Source organism: Melanerpes formicivorus, unplaced genomic scaffold, assembly GCF_026170545.1.
Source record: "Melanerpes formicivorus ecotype bairdi unplaced genomic scaffold, bMelFor1.0.p_v2 SCAF_25, whole genome shotgun sequence".
In the NCBI taxonomy this organism is placed as follows: domain Eukaryota; kingdom Metazoa; phylum Chordata; class Aves; order Piciformes; family Picidae; genus Melanerpes; species Melanerpes formicivorus.
This window is the reverse complement of record NW_027142377.1, coordinates 4,504,794-4,527,932: the sequence shown is the minus strand read 5'-3', so window position 1 is coordinate 4,527,932 and position 23,139 is coordinate 4,504,794. Positions and strand designations below refer to the sequence as shown.

General features: G+C 39.8%; 1 protein-coding gene across 8 annotated transcripts in view; it reads right to left on the bottom strand.

Moving 5' to 3' along the window:
• The window catches only part of KIF16B (kinesin family member 16B), a 173,003-nt gene that overhangs the window by 56,234 nt on the left and 93,630 nt on the right, over nucleotides 1-23,139 (bottom strand). For 3 of the 8 annotated variants that reach the window (XM_068153117.1, XM_068153119.1, XM_068153118.1), the window contains 5 exons: nucleotides 20,748-22,103; nucleotides 15,605-15,763; nucleotides 14,673-14,778; nucleotides 14,275-14,325; nucleotides 6,415-6,537 (listed from right to left, as the gene is read on the bottom strand). In XM_068153117.1, the coding sequence (XP_068009218.1) occupies nucleotides 6,415-6,537; nucleotides 14,275-14,325; nucleotides 14,673-14,778; nucleotides 15,605-15,763; nucleotides 20,748-22,103 (1,795 nt within the window). Of the gene's footprint in view, nucleotides 1-6,414; nucleotides 6,585-8,147; nucleotides 13,305-14,274; nucleotides 14,326-14,672; nucleotides 14,779-15,604; nucleotides 15,764-20,747; nucleotides 22,104-23,139 lie in introns of those variants that run through there. The other 5 variants (XM_068153114.1, XM_068153116.1, XM_068153115.1 and 2 more) reach the window with 3 other exon arrangements.

Genomic DNA, 23,139 nt, shown 5'->3' with positions numbered 1-23,139 from the left:
CTGGGATTCCTTTCCCTCATTTAAAAAAGAAAAAAGCTGTATGGCAGATAGAATAGAATAGAATAGAATAGAATAGAATAGGAATAGGAATAGGAATAGGAATAGGAATAGGAATAGGAATAGGAATAGGAATAGGAATAGGAATAGAAGTCAACAAGGTTAGAAAAGACCTCAAAAATCATCAAGTGCAACCTGTCACCCAAGACCTCATGCCCACTAGACCATGGCATCAAGCACCACATCCAATCCCCTCTTGAACACCTCCAGGGACGGTGACTCCACCACCTCCCTGGGCAGCATATTCCAAGGGCTAACAACTCTCTCAGTGAAGAACTTTCTCCTCACCTCGAACCTAAACTTCCCCTGGTGCAGCTTGAGACTGTGTCCTCTTGTTCTGGTGCTGGTTGCCTGGGACAAGAGACCGGGGCAATGCTGCTCTGAAGAAAAATGAAGAGAATACCAGGAGAGCAAAGGACAGAGACATCACCATGTAGCCTGGAGGCAACAGACCGCGAGGAACCCTCTCTCCATGTCCTAAGCTCCACCTGCTACAACTCCTGGAGATTAAGAGACTGCTCAGAGAAGGGTTTGGACTTGGACTTTGGGATCTCTCCCTCCCCTCCTCCACTGGAGGACAGTGCAGCCAACAAGGATGACATCTCCTGCAGGCCAAAGTGGCAGCACCCTTCCTCCACAGACCCAAACAGTCTTGGGGGGGTGAGGGGTGTGGTAATATAATTCCTTTCCTCTTCTCTCTCCCTCCTTCTGATCCATCCACTTTATTCTGTTAATCAATAGCCTCAGGACTGTTGATACTTCGGCATCGTTTGTGCCTCTAATTTCATAACATGGTAATATTCAAAAGAGCTGAGTCTCTTTCCCTCTCTGGACTGAGACAATGACCTAGCAACATCCTTAAACATTTTTTTTGCCAAAGATGATACACCCTCTTTTTCTCCCTTAATTCATTCAGAAGCTCATTGCCCATCCAGGCTGGATGTCTGCCCTGGCAGCTCATCTTCTGGCACACTGGCACAGACTGTTCCTGTGCCTTCAAGATTTCTTTCTTGAAGCAGGTCCAGCCCTCCTGGACCCCTTTGTTTTTAAGGGCTGTTTCCCAAGGTACCTTCTGAAGTTAGCTCCTTAAGTAATCTGAAGTCCACCCCCTGGAAGACCAGCGTGGAGGTTTTGTTGCTGCCCCTCTTAGCTTGACTGCATATTGAAAACTCAATTATCTCATGGTCACTGGACCCCAGACAGCTTCCAACCACCACATGTCCCACCAGACCTTCTCTGTTTGTAAAAAGAAGGTCAAGCAAAGCCTTACCCCTGGTAGGCTCACACAGCAGCTATGATAAGCAAGTATCCTCCATACACTCTAAGAATCTTCTAGACTGCCTTCTCTCTGCTGTGTTAAGTTCCCAGCAGGTATCTGGCAGGTTAAAATTGCCTATAAGAACAAGGTCTGGTGATCTTGAGACAGCCTCTACCTGCCTATAAAATAATTCATCAACCTCTTCATCCTGGTTGGGTGGTCTATAACAGACTCCAACCAGGATGTCAGCCTTCTTGGCCTTCCCTCTAATTCTCACCCACAGGTAAGAACCTTATCTGGGCACTTATGTAGCCCTAGACTTGCCTGAGAATTGTGGGTTGGTTTGGGTTTTTGGTTTTTTTTTTTCACTCAAGTGCACCATTTCCTATGTAAAACCTACAAATCTGAAAGGAGTTACCCTAGTCCTGTCTGCTTATCTTTTCTTCTCATGATGACTGACAAAAAATAACCTAACAGACTTTTTTCAACTGATGCTACTATAAAGCACGTCACAGAGTTTGTTCCCCTTTTGTCCCATACAAACAGGTGCAAAACCAAGAGGAGTGTGGAGGGAAGAAGAAATAGAAAGCAATATTCCATCTGCTTCTGAAGCAATTAGAAATAATTGAATAGCAGTTAGATTAACAGAAAATGCCCACCATACTTATCCAGGCTGCTTAAACTGTCTACAGTCACTGTGATAATTCCTATTTCTCTAAGCAGAAGTTGTTGAAATGGTTCCTCACACTGTCTATGAATACAGCATCTGAAAAGTTAAAACTTGCCTAAAAATTTATTGTACCTTTTTTATTTTTGGTAATTTGTTATTGAGGGGATTCATCTGATAGAGATTGGGCTTTTGCTCTCAGCTAATATAGGTAGATGCAGGGCATGCATCATTTTCTTTACGAATTAATTGAGTACTGCTTCAGCTTTACTCCGATTCTGCAACAGTTCACCAAGTTCAGAAAGAAACTTAGATTAGAAGCATAGACATTTTGAGCAGACCACCACATCAGCTGTCTGAACAGAAGTGTGACAGGACCAAGGAAAAAGCAGTGCTTTGGGGAGTGCATTTGCCTGGATCTTTTCCTATAAAGAACTCATGAAAACTTTCCTATAAAGAACTCATGAAAAACTTTGAAACGCAAGAAAAAGGCAGTCTTGAAAGTCTATCAGACAGGATAAATAAAATGAGAGAAGTCATAACAGTGAGGGAAGGCTGAATGAAAAGGCTTATCTACATTTTTCCCTCTTGACAAAGGATCCCCTGCAGGGCTGTGCTTGATTCCAGGCTTTGCTTCCATCACCTGCTCTCAGGAGACCTTACGTGCTGGAGCTCTCCCTTCCCTGTCCCCCTTGCTGCTCCTGCTGCCATCCATATTGATTCTGCCTGCAACAGATGCCAATGATCTTATCCATACAAAAGCTCTTCCCACCCACTGTTTCTAGCACATCCCTTTCTGAATGTCTTGCATGTGGCAACATGAAAAGAAGGGGAACATAAAAGATAATTTTTCTGGTATTCTAATTCAGCTTTAACACAAATATGTTTAGACCTGATTGAATTACCACTATTTCATTGTGTCATCTGTAAAGATAACATATACAACTACTGCTTAAATGGAAGGGGGTTTTTTGAGACATATCTATTCATACTGACTACTTCATAGCAGGCCAGCACAAACAGCTCCATGTTAGCTCATGCTGCAAGAGGAGAAAGTGCTCTCCTAACTCTAAAGTATGGGTTTGTTTTTATTTGGTTCTTGTGGGACTCAAAATCTTCAAGTAGGATCTGTAGCCAGTAGAAACCCCTGAGTGGACAGAACATCTTGCTGGCCTATTCCTGAATGTTCCATATGCCTAGATGGACAAGATGATGAACTTGGAGTAGTTTTTTTGGATGTTATGTTAAAGTTGAAAAGACTTATGAACTGATTGTATTGCTGCCCAGAAAAGTGGAATCAACTTACTTGCTTTTGGCATATAAAGGACATATCTTTACTACTGCATGTAACAAAAACAAACAAAATATATATTTGCTTATGTAGAGAATTTTGTTATGTTTATTCCTCCATACAGCAAAACCTGAATACTTTCAGGTTGTAGTGAGGTGGGTGTTGGTCTCTTCTCGCAAGTCACAACTGGTAAGATGAGATGAATTGCCTCAAGTTACTCCAGGGAATGTTTAGATTGGGTATTAGAGAAAACTTTTTCTCTGAAAGGGTTCTCAAAGAGTGGAACAGGCTCTCTAGGGAGATGGTTGAATTCCCATCCCTGGAGATATTTAAAAGAGGCAGAGATGTGGTGCTGAGGAACATGGTTTAGCACCAGACTAAAGAGAGAAAGAGAAAATGGTTGGGCTTAATGATCTTAAAGGTCTTTTCTGACCAGAACAATTCTATGATTCAAATATGCCAGGATTTAAGTACAAACACGGTGACTAGAAACATCTGCTGAAGAAAATACATGAGAGACACCTAGGATTCAAAGGTTCCCAACTCAACTCAGTCATCCCATGTCCCATTCTCAGAATTCAAAGTGCCATTACATGCAAATAGGCCAGCTACACATTTTCCCAAGAGGAAGAGGAACCTCTGTGAAGCAAGCTCACTTGGGAGCTGGCAAAGCAAATGAGATTTACACCACCTCAGCTCTTCCCCAAGACTGACAAATATTCTGAAATTGCAAATTATTTCAGCAACTGATATTGTATCCTCACCCATCAGGAAGAGATGAAATAAACAAGTACCTATTCTCTCTTCCCTGCCCTGTCTTCCTACTTTCCTGACTTCTAAGGCAAAAAAAAAAACAGTGGTTTGTTTTTATTGGGTTTTTTTTTGGGGGGGAAGCATATTCCATGTATCCTGATTTCCCACAGAATACCTGTAGCAACATCTGAAGATTAATACATTTCAAAGTAGAGCTGGGAACTCTACAGGGAAAAGACTTAAAATAGAAAAGTTTGTAGAAGGTCTGTGGATTGTAGCTTGGAGCCAAGTCCTGACCACAGCAAAAGCAGCCCACTGTGAGCTACAGAGACCTGCAGGCAAAGAAAAAAGCATGAACAGTTGATCGAGTTGTGTAGAGCAAGGACTGTGCCAAACATCGCTCAGACAGCCAAAATGAAGTGCACAGGAGCTTGCAGAAAAATATTTACTGCTCCAAGGAAGTCGACAGCAACGGGATACAATTATTAAAGTAATAGCTTATTCCCTATCCTTTATGTCACCCATTTCTTTGCTTTGAACTTTATCAAAGCAGCTATTTAAGCGGCAGACTCTTTTAGAGACAGCCTAGAAATGGCACAGGAGAGAGAAAAAGATGCTACTGGCAAGCGTGACAGAAGATAATAGCCACACGACATACACATCTCTTAGCCACAGCATCTGCTCATTCCATGCCATTCCTGAGGTTCTGCTTCTCACAGAAACAAAATACAGGCACCAGAATTGCTGGAGCCTGATTTCATAGGCATTTGTGTCTCTCCTTTATATATCCCCTATTCCTACCTGTTTATGAACCCCACCCTTTTCAAGCATTTTCTTCTATTACATTTCTTTCCAGGTAAGTCCATGTCCTTTCATCTTAAGCTGCTTACATGGGCCTTAGGGATGAAGGGAAATCTATCAACTTACTATAAAAGAGAAAAAAACCTTTTAACTGTATTTATGTTCACTAACCCTTACCCAAGTTTAGTAAATCTTATATGCTAAAAGAGTTGGTGGCCAGAACAGTCCTTGGGGAAGGTTTGTATGTGCTTAATCTCAGCATCCCTGTGGCTCTGGGCTTTCACTGGCCCCAGCAAATTCAAAGTTCAAGAGGCAAAATGAAGTATTTCACCCACAAAAGGTGCAATATGTTTTGAGATGAAAATTTAATTAGCTCAAGCAGAGCTAAGATTGCCCACCTTAGTAAGAGCCTTTGTAAAAGAGACTGTGAGCATAGTTCAAAAGCTGTTCTGCATGCCATGAGGGCAGGTCCCTACTTCAACTTACACCAGCTAACAAAGCATCTGGCAGTACATTCAGTGAAGAAGGCTGCCAATTCCATCTCTGATGCCATGTGCATCAGTTATTCCACATGTCCACAAGCACTGAGAGCACATTTCCAATTAGGCATCACATCGTGCTTTGAAAAAACACTGGCTTGGTACCAGAGGAAACACAATGAATATGCAATTTTCCCAGCATTTCTGCACAGAAGATCAGATGAGGCAGCCAGTAGAATGAAGTGGAAGCAGGGAACAGTTTGGAGAAGCAAGACCTTGGAAATGCAGGGTGGGAAGAATCAGAACAACAAAGAGGGTCTGAAAGGACACAAAATGTTTAATTACGCTTTCACTACTATAGGCATTTCAAGTCTAATCATTTTCTATACCTGACACTTGCACCTCAAAAGAAGGCTTTCCTACAACCAGCATGCATTTCATCCTCATTTCTGCACCACTTTCAGCTTAACTGTTCCACACTGGATCTGTAACTGCTCACCCCAAGAGTCTGACCACCAGTCCCATTTAGTACAATACACCCACTTTGAAAATACCTGTCTCTATAGTGTCCTGTTTCCTGTACACCTCCTCACAACACCTTATTTAACAGTACTGAGACCACTTAGACAATGCAAAGACAGCCAAAAATTGGAGTTAGAGGAACAAAAACTACTTTTCATTGGGGTTAGTAAGGTGAAAATCTGCAGCGGATTTCCAGCTGCTATTTCCACCTTCACTGTTACGCTGTCACATTGGATGATTGGATGATGATTGGACAGAGCAAAACAGGAACTATCTGGTTTTAAACAAAAGCCTTGGGTTTAGATTGGATATAAGGCAAAAAATTCTTTACTGAAAGAGTGGTCAGGTGTTGGAATAGACTGCTCAGGGAGGGGTCGCCATCCCTGGAAGTGTTGAAGTGTGTAGGTGTGGCACTTCAGGATATAGTCATGGTAGCTGGGTTATGGTTGGACTCGATGCTCTTAAAGGCCTATTCCAACCTTAATGACTATGATTGTTACTGTTACTATGATGCTATGTTGTAAAATGCAAGCAACGTGTGTTTAGAGACTTCAAACGTGAAGGAAAAGAACTGCAGAGCACTTACCTTTATTTCAAACTCATAGTGTTCATCCTTCCCCTGCCCACACAGGACATAGCGTGGAATACTAATTTTAATGGGGTCCTTTAAGTCATCTGGATTTGCTCCCAGTGAACGACAGACCATCCGCTTTCATGTGCGTACCCAATAGGGAGAACAAAGGAAAACCAAAATCACTACATAAGGAAAGAAAGAAAATAACTTCACTAAAAATGAGAAAATGTTCTGGGCCAGAAGAGTAGGGAAAGAGAGAATAGAAAAGGCATAAACTATGTAAAAAATGAAGGAATTGTTTGAAAATAAAGTGGCTCTCCTTTTATATTCAAACCCCAGCATTTGGTTGGGCACAGAATATTTGAGGTGTAGTGTCTTCAAGAACAGTGCTCTTTGAGAAGGCATTTTCAGCTTAGATCTCAAAAATGAGGGAAAGCAGAAAACTTCTTCTTAACTCAATTTTATATCCCCAAATAAATAATCATGCCCTCACAGTCAGCCATGTATTTTGTATGCCTTTACGAAACAAACCTGTTTACAAGATCAGGAAAAGCTGCAGTGGCTCAAGCTAATTCAGAAAGCTCTTGGATGTTAAAAATCCAAACTCTTTTATTATTAAATAAGGTGTTGCTAATACAGCAATTGGCTGTCAGAACAGTTCCCTAGTATTTTCTTTAAATAGTATCTAATTAACAGAAAATTCAACTAAGATAACTTTGCATGGTATGGACAGAATGCTTTGAAAAGGTATTTGTAATGGCAGCACATTCCTCTGACTAAGAGCCAGATGAAACCTGCAGCTCTGAAGTTATGTAAAACCCCATATTTTTGCAACTGAAAATATTAATGCTTTGCAGAAACCATGTCCAAAAATAGCACAAGCATTTACAGTGGATAAGTACAGAAACTGCCTTTTTAAGGAAGCCCTTCACTTTCTCAGTTGAATGCATTTGATCTGAAAAGCTCAATGAAGTGTGCTGAGAAAAATAACAGCACTGTGACAAATACAATTTCATAATAACAAAAAAGGTTGGAAAAATAATCACTTGACAATTAAGGGCATGTTATATGCTTGCATTTAGTGATGCTGTCCATCACCCCTATAGTTACTCTGTTCTCAGCATTCATTTACAATCTCTTAGGAGCTACCACAAGACCCATTGCTTGGTCAGATCTCTTCAGTCTTGACTAACACTATCCCCCACACATGTAGGTGGTTTGTTTCTGCTCATTGACACTTGGTCTCTCTGTAGCAACTCTTGGTGACGTCCAGTACAAGTGATACTGTGTAGGAGCTGGAGGAAAGTTTGAAACTCATTCACAAATGCCTCTCTGAATGCTGTCTGTTACAGACAGCTTTATGGCACCCTCACCTGGCTATTGAGAAGGCTCTTATTTCATTAATGGCCAATTACAAATGGAAACAGCATTTCTGTCAATGTTAACATTAAGAGTAGAGAAAAGGCAAAGCAAGTGTATTAACTTTCATTTAACTGAAATAACAGTTTCAATTCATTGACTTGATCTATGTGGTTTCCACAACTTCTTTCTTAGGTGAAAGCAGAAATACGTTTGCATTGGAACAGAAAAACACTTCTAGTGACCCTCGTCACTAAACTCATTTCTGGAGCATAGAAACGCAAGCAATTATTTCCTTGGGGGAAAGAGGAGTTCACTACCTTGACAACAATATCATCTGCTTTAAAAGAACAATAAAACCATAGAGTCACTCTTACAGCCACCTCTGTCAACCATGTAATTTATTGGCAATCATTTTCAGAGAACTATTACAAACACCTAATAGTCGGAGAGGAAAATAAACACAGAGTATTGTGAAAAATGCCCCCTAAGACATTAAATAATGCTTTCATATTCATAAACATCCATCATTATACTGTGTTTAATTTACAGTAGAATAGGAGATATTGCTGTGAAGTAATTTTTTATTAAAATGCCAAACATTTATTGAGTTAGATTTGAAAACAAAGACAAAAGAAGCACCCCATGTTATCAGCAATAGAGTAGAAATGTTTAACTTTGGGGTAAAATCTGCAAAGGAAGCAGCTGCAGAAATTGCTGTCCTTTAAAAGCCTTGAATAAGACAAACAACCACAGAATGCCAGGTTGGAAGGGACCCCAAGGATCATCTGGTCCAATTGTTAAATGAGATGGCCCAGCATCCTGTCAAGCTGAGTCTTAAAACTGTCCAGTGTTGGGAAATCCACTGCTTCCCCTGGGAGATAATTCCAATATCTAATTATTCTCATGATGAAAAATATTCTTCTGGAGTCCAATCAGAATCTCCCCAGGAATAACTTGGACCCATTGTCCCTTGTCTTTTCCATGTGACTCCTTGTAAAAAGACAATCCTTCCAGACTGTGTCACTCAGTGTTAACTTCTGGATGATGTTAGTGAGGGAACCACTCTTGAACCGGACTGACACAAGGTTATGCTCTGGCCCCAAACTGCTCTGTTACCTCCATGTTGTGTAAGTTAGTTATTTGTATATACTACTTTTTTGTTAAAGAAGCAACAACAAAGCAAAAGAAAAACCAACCAGCCAACCAAATCAAAGCAACAAACCAAACCAAACCCCAAAGAACAATACCTAAAAGAAGTGACACGTTTTGTGCATCTTTGGACTTCCTTAAGAGAATAGAAAGTTTTATGATAAAAAACCCATATCTAAACCAGTGTTCATCCTTCCAGACTAAACTTCCCCATCCAAATGCAAGTTATTTCTTTTTAAATCCCACGTGAGTTATGTTATCCTGTCTTAACATATGGCATGAACAAATCGGAAATGTTCTTGTACTAGTAGAGAGACTGAAGTCTAACTCTGTCTAGTAGAAGATTGCACCTCCCCTGGCAATATGCTTAGAGAATTTAGAATTTCAGATCAGATACCACTGTTTTATCTGCCAAGGACTATCTTCCTCAAATAAGGCAGATGGCACATTCAAGCAACAGGATTCAAAAGGTATTCAGCTCCCTTTAGAACGGAAGAAACAAAAGATGGGAACCAACAGCTTGCTTATTATTTCAACATCTGACAGGGCAACAGGTGAAGAATAATCTTGTACTAAGCTAAAGGCAAGCCTTAGTGACATCCAATAGCTCCATTATTTCTTAGAATGCAATGAGGCTGTAAGAGATGCAATCTCACAGCATCAGCAAGTTCATTAGTAAGCAAGCATTAAAAAAAACAAATGAAAGTCAGGCCAGGCACATTACATGGAGACAACTCTAGAGTTAAACTTAATCTATCAGGCAACGTCCCCAGTTGCTATCATTTTACAGCACAAGAAATGTATGCAGATGAGAAACTCCAAAATGTTTATCCTACTACGGGTATAGTGGCAAGACAAAAAGGTCAAAATGCTATTGAAAGGACAACAAACATCTGTTCACACACTTTAAAACTAGGTTCCTTTTCAAATCACACTTCCCTTAAATACTCTCATGAAAGGAATATGACTATAACAGGTTAACACATGTTAACTGGCTTAACCTGCCTGTTTCCCCCCAACACCGAGGAAAAAGGAACGCACAAAAACTTTGGGTTGAGATTAAGAGAGTGAGATAAGAGTTTAACATAGAATATAGCTTAGTCTACTTGTAGAACAAGAGCAGTGAAATGCAGGGGAGGGGAGGGGGAACACAACAGAAAAGCAAACCCAGTGAGCTACCAACAGCCACATCTCGGAACCCAAAAGCAGCAATTGGAACAGAAAGCTACATGCTGAACTTCAAGCCCCATAATACTCTGCTCCTGTCAGCATCTCCATTTTGAAGCTGGCATGAGGCAGGATGGTTTTGAATAACGGCAGCAAATTTAAATTCAACCCATGACAATGACTTTCTCTGGTGTGGAGGAGTAGGAGTGAACTGGTTGGGCAAAACAAGTAGGAATTACTTAAAGTCATGCACTGCTTTCCTGCAAGAAAAGGGAGGGAAAGGGAACTCTACAGAGAGTATTGGATATTCTCAGCATCTTTCTTGTTCTGTTTCACTGTTTCTGTGCAGCCTACACTACCTTATGCCTGGGCAAAGCCAGGACAAAAGAGATATGGCAAATCCATCCATTTACGGTAACACAGACAATGCACCCAGAATAAGCCAAGCAACTCCTTTTGTGTTTGTGGCAAACTTTAATGCAAGAGTGCAATAATCCTTGAATACAAAGAGAATTGTCAATGCTATTATTCCCAAAACCATAAGTATAAAAGCTATAAACATCCTTAGTATTAAGCCCATATGGTGACTGTAAGATTAAAAAAAAAGTGTTGCAGATGTTTTAAATATTGAAATCAAATGAGAAGCATGAAAAACAAAGAGATGCAGAAAGATTAAGGAAAAGGTAATTAAGAAGGAACGGAGAAGACATTAGCGAAGACAGATAGTAAATGAAGGGAGCCAAAAAGCACAGCCAAAATGGAGATCGGAAGACACAGCTGTAATTACAGTTTTCATCCACCTACCACACCAGAGAGAACCATTTAATTTCCTCCCTTTCCCAAGGAAATATTATGTACAATATATTGGAGACCCACAAAAAACAAGCACTCCAGTAACACTGATTTTTGCTACGATGTGCGTATACACCCTACGGGATGTCCTTACAGGCCCAGAGGACTCTTTTGCTTATTGATTAAAAACCAAAAAAGAAGGAAATAGTATCAATATTAATTAGCCTTTTGTTTTGAACATATCTAAACATATTTGGATTTCAACACCTAGTCAGATACATAATTAGCCAAATAGCTTCTTGACTTGAACTGAATGTTAATATCCAGATTTCTGAAGGGATATGCAAACTGCTTTGAAGACTTGATGGGATGACTGTCAGCTGAGGATTTCTTTCTTTTTCACAGTATTTAGAAAAACCAATTCCTGAATCAGATCCAACATTCCTCCTTCTGGAAAACACAAGCTCAATTTTTGTGGGATTCTCTTTGTCTGGCAAAACTGCACATCGGATATCATTTAAACTGTGCAGCTGAATGCTGTCAAATTGCTGGCATGAAGCATCCAGAAAGTTAGCTGCTAGGTAAAAGACATTATTCTCCCTTAAGAGACCTATGTGAGTAGTCGTGAGAACTAAAGATCGAGCCACAGTTTCCTTAGCATAAGTTACTTTCACTGAGGTATATAGCAGTACTTGAATGTCACCTAATGATGGTTTAATACTTCCCATATTTTCATGGAGTAAGTAAACCAGATCAGCTAATTCAGTTCTAAATTTACAGAACAATCGTACTCCATTTGAAAAAACTATGTCATCGACTTCTGATGTCCAGTCAAGTGAAATCTGCATCAAATCATCTTTCAAGAGCTGGTGATTGAAATAAACAGCATCATCTGTTCTAGAAATCAAAAGGCTCATTATGTCATGGCAAAATCTTTGAGTGAAGTCCTTGCTATAAGTAAATATTGTGAGCCAACCATCTTCAGCAGAACACAGAAGACTAGTACTCTGTCCAGCAAAGCCAACTTGAATCTCTTTTATATTGGTGATGGGAACCTCACGAAACAGTGTCAAGGCACTCTGGCAGACGTCTTGTTCAACTGATGAAACGATGACATACAGCACAGAGCTGAACAAAAGCAAGCAAGCAGGTTCTGCATCAGGTTTTTCGCTACTGCCAACAGCAAGCCAATATACACCTTTCAACTCCTCCATTCTAATAGAAATCTGAGGTAAGAGACAGGTCAAAACCTCAAGGACTTTTTCCAGAGAACAGACCTGAAGCTTCAAAAAGACATCAGGAAAATTCACAAATTTCTGTCTCAACACAAGGCTCTTTTCCAGCTCTTCATTGTTACAACAAGGTGCAGCTCCTTCAGCGGGCTTTCTTGCACAGGCATCGGAGACTCCTGCACTCACACACATCGCGATGGTCTCTTGCACAGGGGAATCAGGCTGAACAACATTTTCAGAGAGAGCTCTGGCATCATCAGTAGAGTGGGATGCATCTTGATTTGTATCAGACTTGAAGAACACATTTACCTGCAAGTTTCTTATGAGTGGCAGGTTTTTGATTAATGACACCGCTTGTACGTACTTCTCGTTTCTCTCACACAAACTTCCCAACTCCTTGATTTGTTTAGAAACAATTGTATTGTTGAGCAGCTGACTACTGGTATCTTTGTACAGGCAAGAAAGCTTGCTGAAAAGATATCCCAAACCAGAGGTGTGCTCCGGGCTCACAGCAAAATGAGAAGCTATTGACTTAAAAGAAATAAAATCTGAGCTTTTTTGCATTGGAAGCTGAGAATTACTAGAGTGGTCTTCAGTTGCTGGGTGCACTGTCTTACATGGGCTGCTTTCTTTGCAAGTCATTATTTCAGAATATGCATGAGACTGAGAAAAGGGAAGGCACGATATGCTGTTAAAGCCAGCTTGCTCATTAACACCCATTAAGGATCCTGCAGGAGACAGCTGTTTCAAGTGGGAACAATCAGATTCAGTTCTTAAGCTGTCACAATCCAGAGAAGTAATTATTTTATCATCAAAATGATTGAAATTTTCAACCTTGCAGAATGAATAAGGCACATTATTTAAGTCATGACTTTGTAAAGAAGTAGAGAAAACATTCTGATGAGGAATAGTCTTACTTTTTAAAGTATTAGTATTTTTAGAGAGCATTAAACAACTTTCAATGTCACAACAATGAGCAAAGCCCTCCTGTTCTGAATTCCTTTCATTCTCAAATGTTTTCTCTGATGTAAAAGAGGAGGAGATTCTTCCAGAACTGGAAAATAAATCCCACATCTCTGTATACTCCTTCTGTATTCTATGGTCTCTTACTCCAGAGTTTTCTCCATACAAATTAGAGGTGCAATTGTCATCTTTAGACATAAATGGAAAGCCATAATGTGGCTGCCACTGTTGACTTTTCTGTTAAAAATTCCAAAAGAAGAAAATAGAAATGCCTGTAAAACCTTCTGCTCTGAACATTTCTTAAACTAAAGATTGATTTTGATTAGGTTTGTAAAATCATTCAGAATTGGTACAATCATTGCACAATCTCTCAAAATTAGAGAGCAAAATGCCTACAGAAGTGATTGAGATCTGATTCAGGAATGGTTGATCTTCCCAGCCCACCAATGCTTTATTTTTGTACAGTATCCATTTCTCTTGGTTTACATTTGCTTCACTCAAAAACCACAGGAAAACCAAAGGATGATGCAGATATTTCTAAGTTTTTTATTCTCATACATGCAGAAAATTAGTTAATCCTATACCATCCAAGGTGCCAATATGCTTAAAAAAATGACAGAGTAAAAGTACAAAACAAAATCCAAAAGTAGAGGTGTTGCAGCCCTCCTTCTCCTCCACTTAAAATGCAGGCAAGGATTTAGAATTTACTCACCACACTAAGTAATTAACCATATTTCAAGTAAAAAATGATGGGAGTAGTCTAAGCCTCAATTTGCAAACAAATGTATGAATCCTTCATGACACAGGCAGGTTCTCCCATGCTACTTGCTGATACTACGGTCACTGGCACAGTAGTGCTTTGGGAGTCAAAAATGTGAAGTGGTATCCTGAATTCACACATTACCTCCTCATTAGATAAAAAAGTGAAATAAATAAATGACTAATCAGGAAAGGGATACTGTTCCAAATTAAGAATAATGACAAAGCAAGGAAGATAGATCCAAAACAACACCACACCTTCCGAATGCGAAAAAAGCTACACCAAATCTGAGAAAGATCACTCGAATTCCAACTGGAAAAATGCATTGCTGCCTCTATTAGCTATTAATCTTGCTGTGAATTCAGACTCTTAATTATGCAGCTAAACATTAAAAAAAAATTAATTACAGGGCATGCCATAATTTCATTTTGACAAATTATGACCTACCTCATACTTCAGCTTGCGTTGAAGAGTGCCATTATTAAGTCTCTCATTATCCTACGAACAAAAAGGGTACATGTGACTACTTTTTAAAGTGTCTCCTGGTTTTAAGTTCATTTGAAAGTATTCATAGGAGGAGTCATTCTTTTTAATAGACAAAAATAACTAATTTCTTATTGATAATTAATTAAAAATGCAAAGAAAAAAAATATAAAGCAGTCACTGGGGAGGAAAAAAAGAAGACAATCAAAATCTAAAACTGAAATCCCTGCTTTACTATTTTCTTTTGTTCCCCTGTAAATTAGCAAACAAAGCAAAAGATAAATGTTATTGAACAACAAAACCAAATCAGTGGTTAGTCATGGTACACTGAACATCAGGGTTTTCTACCCATCTCTGCTCACCTTTAAACTTTCTGAAGACCAAGACAGGCTAACATCATTATCCTCAGCTTTGTGATGAATACTCTGGAGCCTTCTCTGCACTTCTTGTTCAATAAAGGCATTTATCCTTCAAGAAATAGAAGTGGGGGGAGAAGTATATTCTTAGATACAAATCAAGACAAGTTAAAGAGCTTGTTTGAGCAAGTTGAAATGCTTATGAGTGCTAAATACTGTATAACTCTTAACTGGTGGGCTTCATGTTAGATGAGTTTTATCCCCCTTTAAGAAACATGGGCTTTTAAGCAAGTGTTCGCTTAAGAAACTGTTAACCTTTGCCTATTATCACAGTTACACAATTTACAGAACCCCAGTAAAGGCACTGCAGCTCTACATACAAGTGGCACTGAGGGTGAGAGCAATTAAAAAGGAATAGGAGGCTGGGGTTGCATCTTTAGTTACTAATGGTTCGTTTTTATCACATGTGGTGTGGGTAATTTGGGCTAACAAGGGTTTGGTCTTCCAACAGAAGGAATGCTCCGAAAGCTGACAGTAACAATTGTGTGTAAAAGTGCAAAAATAACAGAGATGCAAAAGATTTTAAGAGATATCAGGCATCTGCCCTGGTAAAAAAGGCTTAAGACAATTTCATTTACTGTGTTGCTTTTAGCATATATAAAGCAGCAATATGTACACAAAGCCAATTTAAATACATTTTGCCCTACAGATTCCTAACCCTCTATTCTAAAACAAACTGCACAGGAGCACCAGATTAGGCTATTGGTTATTTAAAGTCAAATACAGCAGATTAATTTTATTTCCAGGCTAGTCTTTAAGGACAAGTACAATATTTAACTAAAATCTAGTTCCTGGCAGAATGATCGTTCAAAATATTTATTTTCTAAAACTATTGTTTGTATTCCTATCAAAACATAGCAGAAATGCAGGTTACCTACCTATCATCAACCAGTGGAGCACCAGGTGGCTGTGGCTTTGTTGGACTGGTATGGGAAGTGGTATGGGAGAGTCTCTCTTCTACTGCTCCATGATTTGCTTTCTGGCCACCGTCGCCCTCACATATTTTTTGTTTCAGCTGCTGAATTTCCTGGTCCAAGCTATAAAGAGATCTTAATATGTAATTTGCTTTGGTTTGGAGTTGACTCAGATAGTACTTACAGAAAGTACTGCACTTATACTGGGATGCACGTATGTAAGGTTGTGGGTATTCATTTTTATGAAGATACAAGAATCGTAATTGTTTTAAAGTATATTTAGCTAGGAGAATATAGGCAGCTCAAAACCATCTTACAACAGCAGTACTAAGTTAAATAAAACAACTTCATTAACTTCCAATGAAAAGGTATCTAACTCAATACCTTAAACACTAATTCCTAAGAGAAGCTATCTATTAGGATCAGTTGAACAATCTTTCCTCATCGCAGAACTCTATCACTGACCTCAGTTACTAGCTTCCAGTGTCAAGTAACTGAATTATGGGAAGAAACAAATTCAGAAGTGAAAATACAGCACTATGCACACATGCAGAAAACAAACAAACAAAGAAAACCTAAAACAATGACATGGCAAAAAATATCCACAAGAAAATCTCTAAACTGCATACTATACTTATAAATCTTATTTTCCAGTTATTCCCTCAGTCTATATATATATAGATAGATAGATAGATAGATAGAGAGAGACAATTTACTTATATCATAAAGCATCTAGTATTTATTACATATATACCTAATAAATCACCTTTTGAAATGGAAACCTCCTCACTTTCCTTAAAAAGCAAATTTAATACTAGGCAGGTTTATGAACAGAATAATTATGTAAAATTGGATGCCATGTTTTTTGATGGCAAATGCCTGAGTCAGGTCATACAAGAAGCAATTCTGACAGTATTTCTCACTTAGTAAAATGAAACTGTGACACAGTCATCTGCAGAACACACTTCCATTTGTAATGTGTCTGAGATTAGATTAGTAATACAAAACCAGATTAGTAATCATCTTCCCCATTTCCACTTTGACTTTTGTCTCTAGAGATAGTGGTTTTCCTAGAGGCTACTTGAAAATTAAAGAAGTTGCTCCAAAAGCAGGAGAAACTATGTAAAGTTGGAACTCTACCACTTATCCTACAATTGCCTATATCAAAATTGAAATACAATTCTACAATTACTTTATTCCAACCCGGAGGTTAAACCAGAAAATGATGCCAAATGCTGAGGTTCAGGCTGGGGCAAAGCAGGCTGAACATTTACTTCATCTTTGGAGTAGTTTTTGCAGCATTGCCAGAAGCCATCTGCTTCTTTTGATTAGCAGCGAAAGAGTTTTGTATCCTGAGGGAAAGTGGATGGGAGATGGCTGATGGATATAGGAGACTGTTTGCATCTACAGAAAAATCAATTGACCAAAAAAAAAAGTCAGAATTATATTAAAGGATTATATTAAGGGATAAAGCTTATCTCTTGATTTGTAAACATCCTACTATGAAAAGATTTTGCTTCCTATAGTTATAAACCTATTCAGATGTGTGATGCATCCACCAGTAAGTACCCTAAACTGCACCTCACCACTTGTGAGCAATACATCCAGCTGTCTCAAACAAGAATGTTGCTTTATGTTCACTATCTTGCCACAAACCTCTGCCAGTAAAGAAAAAATATGCATGAATTATTCTAGTATAAGTAAACTGTTAAATATCATTTTAAGGGTCATTCCTGTAGGTGAAAGAACTTGAGCTAACTTCAATAGTGAAGTGAGACCAGCGGGATAAGTGAGGCGATTCTCCCACTCTGCTCGCCTGAGACCCAACCTGGAGCTCCAGCTCTGGGGGCCCCAGCACAAGAAGGACATTGAACTGCTGTAGTGGGTCCAGAGGAGGCCACAAAGACAGTCAGAGGGCTGGAGCACCTCCTCTGTAGTGACAGGCTGTGAGAGTTGGCACTGCTCAGCCTGGAGAAGAGAAGGCTCCAGAGAGACCACATAGCAGCCTTCTAAGTACCTGAAGCAGGGCTATAAGAAAGATGGGGAGGGACTGTAAAGAGTAGTGAAAGGATGAGGGGGAATGGATATAAGCTTGAGGAAAGTAGATGTAGATTGGTAAAGTTGGTAAGACACTGGAACTGGTTTCCCAGGGAGGCTGTGGATGCCCCTCCCTGGAGGTGTTCACGGCCAGCTTGAGCAGGGCCCTGAGCAACTTGGGCTAGCCTGTGCATAGTGCAGGGGGCTGAAACTAGATGATGTTTAAGGTCTCTTCCAACTCAAACCATGGTATGACTCTGGGATTATTCAAACTGGAAAAAAATATTTTAACCAGTTATGGTGACCTCACAGAGCATTTCAAATTAATATTGCATTTAAATATTCTCAGAGAATAACCACTGATGTGAACCAGAGCACATCATCATACAATGGTATCTAGATAAACAACAAGAAACATACTCAACTCATAGGTTGTGTCCCATGAAGTGTAAACTCAAACACAAAAGTGGTAAGCAGCCTGAAGCATTTAACGTACTATCAAGTATCTTAAGATTTTCCTCTGCCTGAACATCCATAAAAACATTCCAAATTTAATTATTCAGACCCTTGGGTGATTCACTGGAAGACTTCAAAGTTTTATTTAATTTGTGCAAGAGGACTTTAAAGTAAACATTAAAAGAAAAACCCCAACACACAAACAAACCAACCAAGGAAATAAAAGACCTTTTCACTTCCTTGGTATCTTCTCCAAACCTCAGTCTCATAGCTGATCAATTTTTTCACTTATCACACAACCCAGCAATCTCTTGAGGGCCAACTAAGCTGTCTATTTTTTTGTAACCTCCACTTGTTTATAGCTGACTTGAGCCAAGCAAGATCTTTAGTGTAGAAAATGAGACTTTTATGTTCAAGACAATTATGAAAAATAATGGCAATATCCACACAAAAAATTCACATACTGTAGCTCTAAATGTTGAAAAAGTGACCTCTACTTAGGGTGGAAAAAGGAACTATTATCTTCTCATAATGGTCTGTGGTGGGTTAATGCCCTTTTCTGAAAACAAAAAAAACCAAAGGAGGGTGGAGGGCTTGCAGGTACTTTACCCTCCCTACAAGGCGTTTTCCCCTGGGAAGCTGAGTCTGTTCCACTCCCCCCTCCCTGCCCAGCTAGGGTATAAAAAGCAGGACATCATAGCTGTTGGATCTCCTTTTGGCTCCTGCCTCTGCTGGATGAGAGCTACTGAAGCTGCCCTCCTGCTCCTCAGCCACATGGCCGGACCTGATCCTTCTCCCTGCTGCCTCGGTGCTTCCTCCAGAGAAAGACTGGTTTTGTACTATTCTTTTCTGTCCCACTCCCATCCATCCTTGTTCCTTGCCCTTGTGAACCTTTCCTGTTATTGTTTTATATATATATATATATATATATATATATATTGTTTAAAGAAAAATTCTTCACCTCTCTACTTCCAAGTCAACTCCAGATTATTGTTTAGTGGATTTGCTCCTTACCCTTTTTTTTCCCCTCTCTGTTTGGATGGAGGAGGAGGGAGTGGGGGAGAGATTCTCAGCCTTTCCCTCATCTGGGCTTTTAACTCCCAGTTAAGGCTCAAACCACTACATGGTCTAAAAGGAAAAGGATACAGAAAAGTTTTTTTTCAATCTGGCTAGAGGCAAGTTTATGGTTTTTAGGTTTGTTTGGTTGTTTTGGGTTTTTTTCTAATCAGGCATCTTTTTGAAGGGCTCATTAAAAATACAAATTACAAACACTACACTTCAAGGAAAACTCTTCACTGTTTCACTCACCATTACAGGTTTTAAAGCTCTAATGTTCTCTACTATTAGCGAATCAAACTATGCTCTTATCAATGGCAATTTTTTTCCATACTGCATTAATCCCATTGGTATTTTGCTTAGGCCAAAAAGAAAAACAATTTCTTCCTCTTCTTCCACACAGAGAGATCCTTTCTTACCTCAATCACCTTTCTTTGAGCCTCCCTTACTTATACTACTCGGTAGTGTAATGTTCAGTCTAAGTGATGATGTTGTTTCTGTACCTTAAAGGCTGTGTCAGCACATAGGGCTATATTAAAGCCTCTCTACATTTTCCAATAACCTTCAAAAACACCATCAAAACTGCATGGATATATGGCTGGCCTTGTTTATTTATCCCTGAAACTAACAACACAAAAATTAAACACTACATCTGTTTACTTTGAATACCAGAAGTGTTCAGTGCATCATCTGTTGAGAGAGACAGTTGGCAGGCTGCTATAACTACCAGCCTCCAAATCTCGAACAAACAACTAGCTTGTTACTGATAAAGAAACAAAATGTAATACATTAACATTTTAAGAGGAGGAAAGAAAAAAACAAAAAGCTGTGGGTACAGGACATGGGGCTGGCTGAACTTTCTAAGTAGGCTGATGTCAATACTGAATACAGAAATAACCAGGTTGGAAAAGACCTTTGAGATTGAGTCCAACCTATCACCCAACACCACCTAGTCAACTAAACCATAGCACCAAGTGCCTCATCCAGTCTCTTCTTAAACACCTCCAGTGACAGTGACTCCACCACCTCCCTGAGCAGCACAATCCAATGGTAAATCACTCTTTCTGTGAACAATTTCTTCCTAACATCCAGCCTAAACCTCCCTTGGCACAGCTTGAGACTGTGGTCTCTTATTCTGTCACTGGTTGCCTGGGAGAAGAGACTACCCCCCACCTGGCTACAATCACCCTTCAGATAATTGTAGATGGCAATAAGGTCTCCCCTGAGTCTCCTCTTCTCCAGGCTAAACAACCCCAGCTCCCTCGGCCGCTCCTCATAGGGTTTGTGCTCCAGGCCCCTCACCAGCACTGTCGCCCTTCTCTGGACACATTCAAGATATTATCCTGCTGAGAGTGGGGTAGGTATCTGAACATAACAGGAATTGATGAGTGAGCTAGAATTCTTTAAGAAACAACACGGAGTTTCAGTTCTGGGTAAACTACCGGAAACTCAAAGAACATCAAATACTGGGACACAGAACAAGTCTCAACATTTAAGGTGTAAAGTGATTCCGTTTGTGGAGAGGTTTCTAACAAATGGAAGTTGCCACAGCACCTACCGTTCTCGGTCTTGTTCCAGAGCTTTCTGCTCAGCTTCCAGACTAGCTTGTAGACCTGCCTGTTCACTGCAGCTGTTGTTCAAGGTGGCAAGCCTCTGTATCTGCTCTTCAATTTCAAAGTCTATTGTTGAACGACGTTGCAGAGCAGAGTGCCTCCTTTCCAACTTCACAACAGCTTGCTCCAGTGCTTCCCTCTGCTGCTTTTCCCTTGATTCAAGGATTTCTTTTTCTTTTTTCCGAACCTTTTCTTCCTGACGAGCTACGTTGGCCGTGAATTCAAACGTTTCTTGAAGCTGCTGCAGCTGATTTGTACTAGCTCTGTACTGGGCAAGCTGCTCTTCTTTTTCTTCTATTTCTTTCTCTATTTGATAGAGAGTATTATCTAACCCTAGCAAGCCCCTAGCAAGGACTTCAGAAGCTCTTTGTTTTTCTTCCAGCAGAGCTGGCAAATGATTATTCTTCAGATACTCAAGCTGGCGTACTTTAGATTGGAGCCTGTACTCTGCTCGATTTATCCTGTCAACCTCTTCAGCCTTGAGTACTGCATCCACAACATTTTCATCCCCTCTCTTCAGATTCAAATATTCTTCATCTACAAATTTTAAATGTTCCAGAGCTTTTTTTTCATCTGCTATTTCCTTTTCTAGGCGATCCATTTGCTGAACTAAATCTTTCTCCAAAACAGTTAGCTGCTCTAGTTGCTTCCTTTTAAACTCTATGAAATCATGCTGTGCCTTGTCTAATTCGTCACCATTTTCATCACCTTCAGATCGGGCCTCCTTGACTTTCAGAAAAGATTCTCTAATATCTTCAAGATCTCTTTTCTCTTCCTCAACTCTCTGTACATCCCCTCTCTTAAGCAGCTCTATCATGACGTGCTTCTCTCGAAGCTGTTCTTCTAGATGCGCCACTAGCATCAGCTGCTCCCTTTCCTGTTCTTCAAGTCTTTTTTTTTCTGATTCCAACTTAACATGATGCTCATCTTTTTCCTTCTTAAGTTTCTCCAGTTCGCGGAAGATCTGCATTTTCTCTGCTTTTTCATTATGATTAAGTTCTTGTAGTCGCTGCAACTCCTCTTTGACTCGGGAAAAAATTTCTTCCTGCTGTTTTTTCTTTTGAAGCTCTATCTCCTGTTGCTCTCGCAATCTCTCCTCTTCAAACTTTTCTTTTTCAGCCAGCAAATCCTTTAACCTGCTCTCAATGTGAACACTCCTCCGTTTCAGACTCTCTTCCTGTTTTCGAATCTGCAGCTGCACTATTTCAGTCTCTTTGCGCTGGGACTCCACTTCTTGCTGCATTCTTACAAGTTCCGCTTTGTCAGATCTTTGTTTTTCTTCCATCTCTTCTATTTGTTTCCTACAGTAAAACATTCACATGCATTATTTAAAACTTCTCTTTTTTTCACCCCCCCCCAAAAGCCCCCCACATTCTCCTTATAAGTTAAAAAGGTTTGGGCAAGAACTTTGCTGTACAGGTAACTGTACTTTTTAAATAGTTTTCTTCTGCCACAGATTGATATCGTGTAATTGCTTGGAAGACACTCAATGCATGAAAGAAATGGTAAAGAGATTCATTGTGGATATGTGAATTTACAGGAAGACATGTTATTTAGCACTTCTGTTAGCAGAAAATTAGATTTTATTGGGCTTTGTCTATTACAGAGACAGGAGCTGTTTGCAGAATTTAACTTCCCGAAGTAAAAGGTTGCTCAAATGTGAATCTGGATACTGTGGATACTGCCTGAATGTGACAGTTGGACTTGATGATCCAACCAAAACAGCTCCATGATTCTAGGACAGGGAATGGCTTGAAAGAGTCCAGCAAAGAGCCACACAAATGAATAAAGGAGTGGAACATCTTCCTTACAAGGAGAGATTGAGGGAGTTGGGGCTCTTTAGCATGAAGAAGAGGATACTGAGAGATGACCTCATTAATATTTATAAATATGTAAAGGGTGAGTGTCAAGAGGATGGAGTCAGACTCCTCTCGGTGATGCCCAATGACAGGACAAGGGGCAATGGGTGGAAGTTGGGGAATAGGAAGTTCCATGGAAATATGAGGAAAAAATTTGTCACTCTGAGGGTGATGAAACACTAGAACAGGCTGCTCAGAGAGGTTGTGGAGTCTCCCTCTCTGGAGATATTCAATACCTGTCTGGATGTGTTCCTGTGTGATCTGGTACAGGTGATTCTGCTCTGGCAGGGGGGCTGCACTAAATGATCTTTTGAGGTCCCTTCCAGTCCCTAACATTCTGTGTTTGCATTTGTTTTATTAAATCCAAAAAAAGTCACTGGATGCAATGTGGATGCACACAGCGAAGAGAGTATATATTTTTTAATAATGTTCTCATACACAGAAACTTGAGTAAGGACTTCATTAGAAATCTGTCTCA